Here is a 13,508-nt window from a genome sequence, read left to right on the forward strand (position 1 = left end):
ATGACATCACCAGGGTTACTCTTTTAGACATTAGAATGCTCTTACAGAACCAAAGATGACATTATGTAACTGTTTTCATGGGCTGAGAATTACTCCTTTTATGCTGAGTAAACTTATCTTCATTTGTTTAAAAAAAAAATGTATAGATAGCCTTTTCAAAAATGTAACGTACCATAAGAGCAGTTTTTCAGCGATATTTCATATGCAAATGTGTGCAAACTGTATTAAAACACAGTAAACTACCAAAAATACCCGTGCCAATATATTTTTGATACGTGTTTATAGCATTAAGGGATTCTGGAGTTACAGTAAGAAATAATGAGAAATACTATGCCAAGTAACATGAGTGGGGTTATCAACACTACCACAGTCAGTCCAAGCGTAATGGTTTGGGAACAGCATTAGTAGGAAGTTGGTAGGCGGGGTTATTTGTTTTGCGTCATAATTTATGTTGCCTAGTGTAAACAGTCCATTGGCTGAATCTTTGTGATGGGGGTTCCCTGCCCCAGATTGCAGGGGTAAAACAATAAATAGAAGCTATCACTTTAAATTTTCAATCTCTGGTACAGCAGAGATCATAAACTGTTAGGTAGTAGTGCGTGGGAAATATTACTATATACACCTGAGATACTCTGTATTTCAGAATAGTTTACAGTCGGTTACTCATAGTTATTTATTACAAATAATTCTGTCTACATAGATAGGTCTTTCACAAGGTAAGTTAGCCATCCTCTAAGCTAACTCTAGGTCAGTTAACCTATGAAACGACAAGCTAACGTTAACCGCACCAGCTAATGTTAGCTGCATTGTCTGGTGAAAACCACGACTAACATTTCTCGATAGACAGGCAAGAATAACTCAAAGTTGCCAACTAGGTGTGTCGCTACTGTACAAACAACCCATTTACGCTATCTAGTAAAATATGCTGCATATAAACTAATTTTGTCAAATGTACGTTCCTTTGTTTTCTTTGAGCTAGCATAGCACTTAAGTTGTTTCATTGATAGTGGGTTGACTGTCATTGTAAGTTGCGGGTAATTTATTATAAAGTTTGTGTAAGCTTTATATTGCATACGGTTTGTAAGGAATGTGATGCAATAATTAGAAATGGGTAGTTCATGTTATCAATTTCGGAGCCGCACGGGAATAACATGGGCTTACTTTACTGATGCACTACAATGGCTATCAGCAGGCTCAACGTTATGTCGGCTTGAAGGTTTCCCCCGCTTGTATTCAGCAGACGAGTGGTCTGTGTGAAAGTACAGCAAAGTAACATCTTGACAGTTGACCGTTTTTCTGTGCTGACCGAACACAAATGTGTTTCATGAAATTTGTTCCTCTCGTACAATGCAAAAGTGACCACCGGTTGAAGGAAAAACGACGACGCCACAAGTTAGCCGGAGCTAGTGTTAGCTAGCTAGCTAGCTAGCTCGCTAGCAATGTCGCAAGCTTGCTGTTGCTTTCCTGTATGCTGGGCTAACGTTAGCCGTTTAAGATGACAGCGAAGAGGCCGGCAGTTATAACTATATTCCTTCAGTTGTTTCTACAAGGTTGATAATGTTGACATAGCTGACTGCGTAGGCGCACAGTGATCCTGAAATTTCTAGAAAAGGCACGTATAATGCAAATTATCAATCTGTCATCTTGCTAATGGACATGCGACAAATGTGAGAAATGGCAAAATGTTGTTAGCATAGACATGAAAGGCCTTACTCATACAGTAGGCCATTTATCTTCAAAGGGACGTACAGATGTGTGTAGCACATGTATGTGGTGGATACTTTTTTAAAATAAGGATCTAATTATATTTAAATTCGGTTACTCCGCTGCCCCAACTTGAACGCCTGTATCGGTCGCTTCCCCTTTCATCTACAGCCAGTTTCCCTCTTTGTCTCATTGGACGAACGTGATGGCGCAGTTGAATGTTAGCTGGTGTGTTAGCCTGGCAGCTAGCTAAACAGTCAGCTGTCGTGCCCCTGCTGCCATAAGGTTGATTTAGGTCAGAGGAAACATTGGCCTAATGAGACAGAGAAAGTGAAACGTTGTCCTTTTAAAAGAAGACGGTTTAATTCACTTTTTGTACTTCCTGAACTTGCTGCTCAAACATATCTATGTTGTTTACCTGGGGCACCACAAACGTTAATGTGTATTAATATGGACTTCCGTAAAATGCCCCGATTTAAACAACTAATGTAGTCGTCAAGGCTAGGCTAGGTATTGTTTTTTTGAAAAGCGATACCAATATCAGTACCCTTAAAGTGATACCAATACCGGTCGACTTCACCTGACACCTTTTTTTCTATTTCATTTGACAAACATTATGCATTCACTTCTTTCAGACATCACAGGTAGTATAGCCGTACCTTTTGAACATTTTGGTGGCATCTTGGCATGCTGAACTGCCAAATGTCAGCACATTGAATCAAAGCATGCATGCAGTGATTGACGACTGACTGTTTAAGGCGGTTGCTAGGTTGTCATGCTGTTATATTGTGTAACACAGTAATACAATGTCAGGGTAAAGTATTGGAAACACCTCAGTATAACACAATAGAGATCACCAGCACCAAATTAGAGCCTTGAAAATAGTTTAATAATTACTTCTCTAAACAGTTTAAACAAAATCAAAATATCATTCATGAAAGTATGGTTTATTGCAGGGCTCAAATGTTAGACAGCATTATTTTGAATTAGCCTAAGTGTGCCAAATATACTGCCATCTATCTGTGTGTATATACTGTGTATGTTAACTCCTACTTCTGGATGGAATTACTGCAATTAAATATTTTTTTTTCTGTTTCAGCACTTAATATTGTTTACCAAAGAAATGGTGATGGAGAAGCCAAGTCCCCTGCTTGTAGGGCGGGAGTTTGTGAGGCAGTATTACACACTCTTAAACAAGGCACCAGATTTCCTGCACAGGTAATTACTGGAATTTGATGTGGTAGACACTAAATCGATAGGTTTTGGTAATACTCTGTCTAACTAACTGTCATATTGTTGTGCCAATTAGGTTTTATGGAAGGAATTCTTCCTATGTTCATGGAGGACTTGACCCAAGTGGGAAGCTGGCAGAAGCAGTGTACGGGCAAGCGGTAGGTGTTATGGACCAATAATGCAGATTCACACTGAAGTTGCAGTGTAGTAGGTGTCTGGTACAGTAACATTCACAGTGGTGATAAAATGATTACTCATTTTAATTAAATTTAACATGGCACCAAATGAGTCACTGGCAGAATTGGAGGAAGGAATAAACATTGGAGGAAACAATATTGACATGATTATCACATCATATAAAACTTCCTGCCTTTTTTTTTTTTTTGGGTAACACCCAGAGCTGTTTATTATCAAGATCAAAATATGACCAAGTGCAATATCTAAACTGCAGAAACTACAATTTTTTGATAAAGGTAATATGTGTGACATTTGTGTGACCAACAGATGTCACATCATCATGATTTTTTTTCCCAGTAAAAATTGTGTTGAAAAAATCATTATTCATACTAACCTGTCAAAATAATTACTTTGTTCTCCATATCATTCAGCAAAACTAACAACATTATGTCTATATAATCAGTGTTACTGTTGATTTGAGTCTTACCAAAAAGCCAAATAGGAAAATATTATCATTCTACTCTTAAGGTTGAGCTAAGTAATGAATATGAAGTAAACAACACGCTGTCTGACCTCAGATTATTAATTGCCCTAAAATTTAAGTAAATGGGAATCAGATTTTGTAACAGTTCTGTAACAACAAAAGTTTGCTGCCAATTGGTACAAGACTAACTTTTGCTGATTAGAGAGTATGATCAATTGTTTTCTCCTACTTCAATATTAAGGCTAATTTTACTAACTTAATATTCGAAGTAAGAAGTTTGAAAAATAATTTCAGGAGTAGGTCCAGTAATCTGCATTTAGAGTTTTTGCGGGTGGAGCAACATGGCTGCCTGCTGAGCCTGTTAATCAGGACGAGTGATGAGTGAATTTTAAATCCTTAATCATAAACCAGTTTCTCGTCTATTAATGAATCTGACACTCTGCATCACCATTCTTCAGACTCTTGCTCACCAAAACTTAGCTCCATAAGAGTAGGTCGTGTTATGGATACAATTTAAGATCTGTATAAATGTAATATACTAATCTTGAATGGAACGCAATGCTTGTTTAAATTTTTCACATAAAAGGTTCACACTGTTAAGATGTGTGTTTATGTAACTAACTGTATTGCTTGCAGAAAGCTTGAAGGTTAGACTTTTTTTAGAACTGTCAGATGCTGAGCCACAATTAAGATGATTATGAGTCTTTAATCCAAATTAAACTGTCAATAATTAAAAAAAATAGCAAAACACAGAATAGATTCATTAATAAAAATGAATAAATACACTACTAATAATGTTATTAAAGTAAAAAACAGTAGAAATGTATTTATTCACATTTAAATAGTTCAGTCCAGCTTGGCACAGTTTTGCAGCCTCAGAGGGATGGTGAACCCACATTGTGCAAATAAATTTTGATTCTGCGTGTCTTACATTGTTACATCTTTTACATAGCTTGCAGACAGACTGTGTAATATCCTCAGGCTCACCGTTGGTATGTGGGTAAAACCCAGAATATAGGATGTGAACATTTCTCTTTGACACGCACTTTGGTGTGTTGTGATGGAACTCCTGCCACTCCCTGGCAATTGGATCACCTATGGGCTGATTGGATGATGTAAAAATGAAAACAATCATTTAAACCTAGTATGAGCTGTTATGTGTTAGGACTTGAAGGATCCAACAATAGCCTTAATGATTGTGATTTTCATAACAGATTAAATGCAAAATGCCCGGAAGAGGCTCAGAAAAAAATAAGTTTATTTTTAATTACAAGATGAAGCTGATTTTGACCACATTGTCCCTTCCTGTTTTTTGGTTATCCTTTATCTTTGCATCTCTTAGGAAATCCACAAGAAGGTCATGTCCCTGCAGTTCAGTGAATGCCACACAAAGATCAGGCATGTGGATGCCCATGCTACACTGAGTGATGGAGTGGTGGTGCAAGTCCTCGGAGAACTCTCCAACAATGGTCAGCCCATGAGGAAGTTCATGCAAACATTTGTCCTTGCTCCAGAGGTGAGTAACTCTGCCTGTTGATACAATTAACAAGCATGATTTTTAGAGATTATGGCTAATTTATTATCTGTAAATAGAATTTTTTTACATTTTGATAACTGAGACAAATCACTGCTGCCGCAATGAAATTACTCAAAAGATAATTTGAAAGTGCCCCAGTGTTTCCAAAATAAATTATGGTTGGCTTTTATTTTTAAAATAAATGCTCTTGAACTTCACTGAAATGTGTGCTTTCCTGTTTGCCTGACAAATGTCCTTAGGGTTCAGTGGCAAACAAGTTCTATGTCCACAATGACATCTTCCGTTACGAGGATGAGGTCTTTGGAGACTCTGAAGCTGAGCTTGATGAGGGTAAGATGTCCACAAATATCTAGACCTTGTCTTTTTGTTTATTTTTTTTTAGTTTATCTTGTCATGGCTAACTTTTACGTTGCTAATGCAAATAACTTCTGAACTTAGAATCAGAGGAGGAAGTTGAAGAGGAGCCAGAGGAGAGGCAGCCGTCCCCTGAGCCACTTCAAGAAAGCCCCAACAGCACCACCTATTACGAACCTCACCCTGTCACGTATGCAAAAATGTCATCATAATCTCAGTAGCACAAGTAGTAGTAGTGCCCCCCACCCCTTCTAGCATGACAGATTTTCCCCTTTTTTAAACCTCTGTGAAAGTGACAGCCTGCTGATTTGTGCTCTGTAGTAACGGAGTAGAGGAGCCCATGGAGGAACCAGCTCCAGAACCTGAGCCGGAGCCTGAACCAGAGCCCAAAGTAGAGGAGATCAAGCCTGAAGCAGATGAGAAGGTTCTAGAGGAGATGGAGGAGAAAGCGCCTTCACCGGTCCCTGTGGAGTCTCCACCAAACACCCAGGAGCCCCCCAAGGTAAGACTGATGTCTCTATGTGGTGTACTTCTCTTGAACATATTATCAGAGGACATACTAGTCTGAATTTATCTTAATCTCTAATCAGCTGCTACTTATTGAGAAGGGACATGGATGATAGACAACTTGAGGAAGATTTGTTGTCATGAGAGTTTTATTTTTATTATTTTACAATGAGGTTAAATGATATATATTGATTTATTAGAATCTCAAGTTTCTTAGATTATGAGTAATTTTATGATGCGTGGTCCAGCAGGGTATCACCTAATCCAGCAGAGATTTCCGTGATGGCAGTAACATGCTTGTGTGAGGGTTTAGTGGTTATTGTAGCAGCCCTAAAAATGAATTACTGCATCCCTCACAGACTTTCTCGTGGGCCTCGGTGACCAGTAAAAACCTGCCTCCTACTGGCACAGTCACCTCCTCTGGAATCTCACCCCATGTTGTCAAAGCTCCAAGCTCACAGGTAACTAACTACCACTGCACATGAAATATGTAAAATATAAAAATGGATAGTTCTTCTAAGGAAATGAACTGTCAGAGCACATTATTCATGGCTCACCACGTAGTTCAGAGTCTGCCACAAGATTGTGGTTAACAGCAGCAGTAAATTTTGCATTTCATTTGAGCAGCACCTTTGACTGAAGTGAGTGCGATTTTATTTTGTACAGTGCCTCTGCTATTGTGCAGTGTTTAGGAACATTAGGGCTTCCAGTTGGTCCCAAAAGCCCCAGTTAAAGGAATTTCACTGTACACGTGGATCAAGTAGAACTGCACCTTCTGAAAAGGGTTGTGGTGTTAGTGGTGTCATTATTTTTCTCTGGAAGAAAATATTTTCCTTTTGCAAGAATTTTGTGGAAAGCATGTTGACACTTACATGCATACAGTTGTTGTGACTGAACTGCAGCATATGTCATTTTATAAGGCCAAATCATTATCACACAAAATCATACTAATGAAAATAAGTTGAACAACCAGGCATATATTTCTATATATATATCCATATAATCAAGTGAATTAAATGCTTGAAAAAACAAGGTACCTTAAGACTTGAGAAACTAAAATGCATAATCAGCTCAGTCAGCATGACCTGAACCTCTGGAGTATAGTGTAAAAGCAGTGATTTAAAAAAGGATGTGTGGTATTTCTTTGTTGTTGTTGTTTTGTTTGTTTTGTTTGTTTTGTTTTTTAAATGTGACACCCTTCCCCCACACAGCCCAGAGTTGAAGCAAAGCCGGAGACACAGACTGCACCGCTTCGTCCCAGAGACCAGCGCACACGTGACAGACCAGCCTTCACTCCACGGGGTCCCAGACCTGGTAATGTCCACACTTGTCCACAGATTAAGAGTTTAACTCTTTGTTTTATCTTTTCATTTGGCTTATTCTGACTCCCTGCATGTCTTTGTCGTTGTCAGATGGTGTTGCATCTTCAGAGTCACAAACGGGAAAACCACACTTGAGTTTTGTCAACAAAGGTAAGCATGACCATTTGAATCTATCTGATTAATCTGCAATCCCATTTCATGATTATTCTTTGATTACGGAGTGAGAATATTCACCCATTGTCTTCCTGCACTTGGCACAAGTTTCACATTCTTGATGCCAGGAACTTAACTTTCTTGAATTTTGAGGCAGATGTTTGCTGTGAGCTGATCTGCTGTGTTTTGTCTGCCTGTTGCTGCAAACTGTAGGTGGCAGGGGAGATACTGAATCTGGTGACGTGGACGGCAGGCGGAATATGCGGTACCCAGACAGCCACCAGCTTTTTGTTGGCAACCTCCCACACGACATTGATGAGAGCGAGCTCAAAGAGTTCTTCATGAGTATGTTTCCTTGAAAAGCAACACTTTGTCAATGTTTGTCACCTAAACATTCATTAAATATGAATTAAATTACATCTTTTTTTTTTTTCTTTTAGCCTATGGAAATGTTGTGGAGCTGCGGATCAACACCAAGGGCGTTGGTGGGAAGTTGCCCAACTTTGGATTTGTGGTCTTTGACGACTCTGAGCCTGTGCAGAAAATTCTGGGGGCCAAGGTAGAAGGGGCATATATTGACATTTCATTACCCACTTTCATTCTTTGCTGGTGGGCTGGTGACACATATTCATACAATTATTCTGATCCTCTATCTGATTCAGTAGCAATAAACCCCTCAGAGATGTATATTTGTTTCCTCATTGTCAAGTCAGTAACAAATCAGTCTTGTAACCTGAAATCTGAAGCTGTGCTCAGACCAACTTTAGCACTGAGTAAAAAAACAAAACGAAACACAAGGATCCGCATTGCAGCAGGAAAAGTTAAAATATGAACCAACAGTTTGAAGGCTAATCAAAACAAGACACAGTAGTTATACTGCTTTGTTGCAAGATTTTATGACCCTGGAGAGGCATCAATGAAGCAATAATTTCAGTAGAGTTGAAAGCTTGTTTGCACTCATTTGATTAGTCATTGAAGTGTGTACATTGATGACTGGATTGTGCTATGGCAAAAGTTGAGTCAGGATAAAGTTTTGCTGGTTTTGCTAACCTGATTTAAATGAGGAGGCTGTATTTTCTCAGTCACAGATATTACTGTGTTTTTTGTTTTGTTTTTTTTTTTAATGTTTTTTTGCAGAAATAACTGCTGACAAAACCCTCGGTAAGAGCCTTTCTATAGATGTCTAAAGCAACTACTCTATAAAAACATGAGTGTTTGTCATATGTGAATAACCAAACATAATTTGAGTAAGAGCAGGCTGACACAGTGATACCTAAGTGGGCGTTTAACCGAAAACTGCCTGTGTACAACACAAAGCTGGTTTGGAGTAGGCGTGTTGCTCCAGGTGTCCCTAAGGCAGGAAATACGATCCACTTTGAGTAACAGATTCATGAGTTTGGAGGTTTATCAGTCACCAAAACACTGAACAGCAGTTTATAATCCTACGAGACAGGGTTTTCAACTCTGGTAGGGTAACAAGACAGCAATCATTATCTTTTTATCTTTTGTTGCGACGATTGAAAAGTAAACATAAGAAATACTCTGGTCATGTTACAAAGGAATCCGCTAGGAATGTGCACTTGCATGTTTTTGATGGACCAACACAGCACCATGTTGTATGATGTTATGTTGCAGCAAAAGTTGAACCAGGTTGAACTTCTTTGCCAGACAATCTTGTGCTTATTTTGCTGGAGGTTGCTGTGTTGACACCCCCACTGTGACATCAGCCTAGCTTCATTCAAATGAATGAAGAGGCTGCATATTTTCATGCAGGGCTCAAGTTGGTCTGAACACCGCTTCAGAGAATAAATATTTTCACTGGCAGGGACACAGAGCCTGTCAGGTCAGACCAATGTGATACAGAGCCGTGCTTACACAGGATCTGAGACAGATTATCAAACCAGTGAATGATGTGGGTTGTGAAATGGACGCGAAAATATTTTCAGTTCTGGATTCTCCTGTAGTAACTTTGCTTCTCTGCCCACAGCCCATCATGTTCCGAGGTGAGGTGCGTCTGAATGTAGAGGAGAAGAAGACGAGGGCGGCGCGTGAGCGGGAGACCCGCGGAGGAGGAGACGAGCGTCGGGACATGAGGCGCAACGATCGGGGTCCTGGAGGTTCGCGAGGCATCGTGGGAAGCGGAATGATGCGTGAACGTGACGGGAGGGGACCGCCACCTCGAGGCGGCATGGCCCCCAAACCTGGAATGGGCTCTGGACGAGGCTCTGGAGGCCAGGGAGAGGGCCGCTTCACGACCCAGCGCCGCTGAGAAGAGCACCACCTGCAGTGTGGAAGTAGTTCCGTGTTCTTCATCTTCAACCGTTCTCGTTAACGAAAAGAAATCATCATGTATAAACGTATATATTTGTTTTTTGTTTTATTTTTTATTTTTTGTTCCCTCTTTGCTTTGGAATGTGACACAGCCTGTCAACCATTTGTTTGTGAAATAGACAAAACAAAATAAGCAAACAAAAAAATTTCGCTTATTAGTTGTGAGCTGAGCATCCTTTTCGGGTATCTCAAGAAGTCACAAACTTTAATTTGTAAATTCGTGAAAAAAGGCAAACCAACCAGGAGTAATCTGCCACATTAGGAGGGACTGATAAGACTTTTAACTACGACAATACAGCCCATCATTTGGAAAAGAGATTATATGCCTTGACTTAACTGGGGCGCTGCTTCACGAAATCCCTCTATTGCACATTTTATATGGTAGTTTTCTGCCCGTTACTGTTGGAAGAGAGTGAGATGCAAAATTTGTGCAGTTCCAGGGGAAAAGCTTGCCTTTTACTTTTTTCCTTTTGAGAGACCACTGCTTCAAAATTGCATAATGCACTCATCAATATGCACTAATGGGTACTTTTGTCGTATTACATTGACATCCACGCTCGGAACGCAGCTGGAGAGACCTGTTTTGTCTCGAAGCGATACGACTTAACCGGGGCAGGCCTCGCTTACAGCCTGTCCGCTGTGACCAATGTACGTTTCACACTTTTGACCCAAAACTACGCTTCAATTACTGCTGGATGGACAAGATGACAAGCAAATCTACATTATATTTTTCCTCATTTATAAATCAAATAAAAAAAAAAAAGAAAAAGCTCAAATCCTGGACTTTCACCAAATGAGTGGGGGGACAAAGGATAAACAAGAAACAAAGCTGAACAATAGAAGAGTGGTAATGATGGCTGCTCGCTCTGTTTTTCTTTTTTGATTCCAAGTTTGTTTTTTCTTCATGTTTTTCCCTGCCAGCTAGACCGCAAAATGGGGATGGACGACACCTTCCCGCCCTCTTCCCTCCCTTCCTGTCTTAAGTGCGGAGTAACAGAATAAATGTACAGCAAAAATCATAGTTTACTGTATGTTTTGTTTTTCTGTGTATATTTTAATTTCTCTGTCTCGACTTGATAAGAGCATGATGGTGCCTTCTATTTCACCTTTTCCAGTCTTACTAAAGCGGTTCGGGGCTTGCCGCCTCCTAATGGGGAAGCTGCTCATTTTGAACTATTGTCTTCTGGGAGCAGATACAAAAGAGAAAAATTGCAGTATTCACAAGATTTAAGTTTTTCAGGTGCATTTCTTTTGTTCCATACTGTTTTACTACCTAAGATGATCTGTTGTGAGTTTTGTACATTTGTTTTGTATTGTGTCTGTTCTGGGTTTTGTAGAGACAATAGGTGCCTCGACTTCTGTTTGATGTTAAATGGCTAAGACGTGCATCTGAAGAACTACTCCCAAAAACAAAAAAGGTACATTAAAGATGGTGACAGTGGAATGCTTTGTCCTTGGTTTAACATGTCATCACTCGACACGACCGTGATTTCAGTGAACTGAGGTTTGGAAAGAGTCTCACAATGTGATTCAGATACTGTTGATTATTTTTTTTCAGTCTGACCATAGTTTTCAACTCATGGCAGCACTCGGGTTAATCCCTGGACTCAGAAGTTGTCAGACTGTTCTTTTCTCAGCAACAATTTTGTAATGATCTGTGCGGGTGAGCTGGCCATAGTTCCAGTTTACAGACTAGCAAATAATTGTTCTCACTTTTCTAGCTGTTGGTGCATTTGTATTTTCATATGCTGATTATTCATTGTGCTTATTTTATTCACTTATTTTTCCACTCAAGGCAAAGCTAATCTGAATGCCATACTAGTCGTCATCTCCTTGTCCATTGGCGTGTTTTTCTTTTTTTACCACTCGGTAGGGAGGGAAGACCTTTTGGTTTCAGCTGGAAAGGAAAACATGACAAAGATGAGATGTTATCATTTTTATTTAATTTTCTTTTTTGTTACCTTGCACTGAAATGGGAAGTGAAATTGATGTAGCATTTTTCTGGACAAATATACTTTGAGGTCTTCCTTGTCTGGTGGTATTGCACTATTCCCAACATTTCTGGGACAATCTGTCAGTTTGAACACAGCCTCTCTCCAAATTTCTCATCTGGCAATGAAAAAAAAAGAAAATAGTAGTGCTCATCCTGTTATCGGCATGAAATAGTATTTGCTCTCTTGCAGTTAAAAAACAAGATTTCATGTATGGACATGGCATATTTTATGTAGTTTTCCACAGTGATGCTCAGTTACTCTCCCTTGTAGTTAAGATTGAATATTTTCAGATGTGAGAGTAGTTTTCAATAGAGAGACTCTTAATTTGTTGCCATCAGTTTTGACCTAATAATATGACAGAAAAATTACAGCTCTTTGGTGTTTTGAGTGTTTATAACAGACAGCTCGTATGGGTGCCTCTACCCCGAATGTTTATTTGTCAGGTAATTGCTTAACATGGGCACTTGACTGCAATCACACTTTTTACAGCAGTGGTCAATGAAGAGAGTGGTGAAGAAGAGCCATCATGCTTTCAGACCAATCTGTGCTTTTACATCGTAGTGGTGGTGAAAATGTTTGAGCATATAAATTTGCGGTTGGATAGTTCTTCTTTTTCACTGAGGGTTTTCAGCAACCCACCCTTTTCCAAACTTTAAAGGATCCTCATAAGAAAAAAAAACTGTAAAATTATTTTCCTGTGGTTGAAAATGCAGTAGAGTGGATCCTCATTGTGAATCATTCCAGTCCTTTTTTGAATGGAAATAGAAGTACCTTCTTGGCTTTAGCAGGTGTGGTAAACAGTTGGCTGCCATCTTAATTTTACTGTGTTTACCCTTTACTTGTTGCTAGTACAAAAGTGTTGCAGGTGGAGATTTTTTTTTTTAGTTTGTTTTTTTAGTTTTTCTTTTCTTTTTTCCTTTCTATTTTGAATGTGTTGGACTTAACATACAATAAACTACTGATATCAGCACCACTCACACCGTTTGTCATGTTTGCAGGTTCCTCATTAGAAAATAATGTTAATGTTAAAGAAGAACAGTTAAATTAGGCTTGCTCCAGGCAGGTTTGTTGGGTTTTGTAGTTAATCTTAATTAGATACTCCATTCTGTGGTGCAGGTTTGACCACTGAAGTTGTTCATGCAGGTTGTGTCAGCAGAGAAAACTTGCAGGTTCATTATGTTCTCAATTGCTTATCTGTCTGTCCCATTCTTGCAAAGGTGACATTGAGGAATACCTGGAGGTAATGTCTGAAATTTTGGTGCAAATATCCACTTTGACTCAAGGGTGAACTGGTTAAATTTTGGTGGACAGAGGTCACTGTGATCTCATCTTTGCCCCATTCTTGTGAATGTGGTATCTCAGGAATGACTTGATGGAATGTCATCAAATTTTACATTGAAGGATGAACTGATCAGATTTTAATGACCTCACAAAACCACCTTCTTATGCCTCCATGCTGGTCACACTGTGGTCGGAGGCATTGTGTTTTCAGGCGACCTGTACATGTCCCGTTCTTGTGAGCGTCATATTTCAGGAACACCCAAATGTCCACTTGGACTTATGGTTGAATTGACTGGACATTTTGCGGTCAAAGGTCAAGGTCACTGTGACCTCATGTCGGTCCCATTGTTGTGAATGTCATATTTTGGTAACACTTTGGTGGAATTTCTTTACATCTGGTACAAATGTCCACTTGGACTCAAGGATGAACT

General features: G+C 39.4%; 1 protein-coding gene across 2 annotated transcripts; it reads left to right on the forward strand.

Annotated features, from left to right (window-relative positions):
- Window positions 1-535: 535 nt before the first annotated feature.
- g3bp2a (G3BP stress granule assembly factor 2a) lies at window positions 536-12,773 on the forward strand. 2 transcript variants are annotated; one of them, XM_084715186.1, is made up of 13 exons: window positions 538-716; window positions 2,804-2,922; window positions 3,014-3,095; window positions 4,941-5,114; window positions 5,375-5,465; window positions 5,574-5,679; window positions 5,811-5,991; window positions 6,356-6,457; window positions 7,208-7,310; window positions 7,409-7,468; window positions 7,685-7,816; window positions 7,912-8,030; window positions 9,459-12,773. In XM_084715186.1, exons 2-13 carry the CDS (start codon window positions 2,828-2,830, stop codon window positions 9,738-9,740), a joined length of 1,527 nt encoding a protein of 508 aa, XP_084571312.1. In that variant the 5' UTR covers window positions 538-716; window positions 2,804-2,827; the 3' UTR covers window positions 9,741-12,773. The 2 variants fall into 2 exon arrangements, with proteins under 2 accessions (XP_084571313.1, XP_084571312.1); XM_084715187.1 differs by lacking the exon at window positions 6,356-6,457 and having other exon boundaries at window positions 536-716.
- The last annotated feature ends 735 nt before the right edge of the window (window positions 12,774-13,508 follow it).

The sequence above is a fragment of the Lutjanus erythropterus genome, chromosome 3 (genome assembly GCF_056507025.1).
Source record: "Lutjanus erythropterus isolate fLutEry1 chromosome 3, fLutEry1.hap2, whole genome shotgun sequence".
NCBI classification, from domain to species: Eukaryota; Metazoa; Chordata; class Actinopteri; order Lutjaniformes; family Lutjanidae; genus Lutjanus; species Lutjanus erythropterus.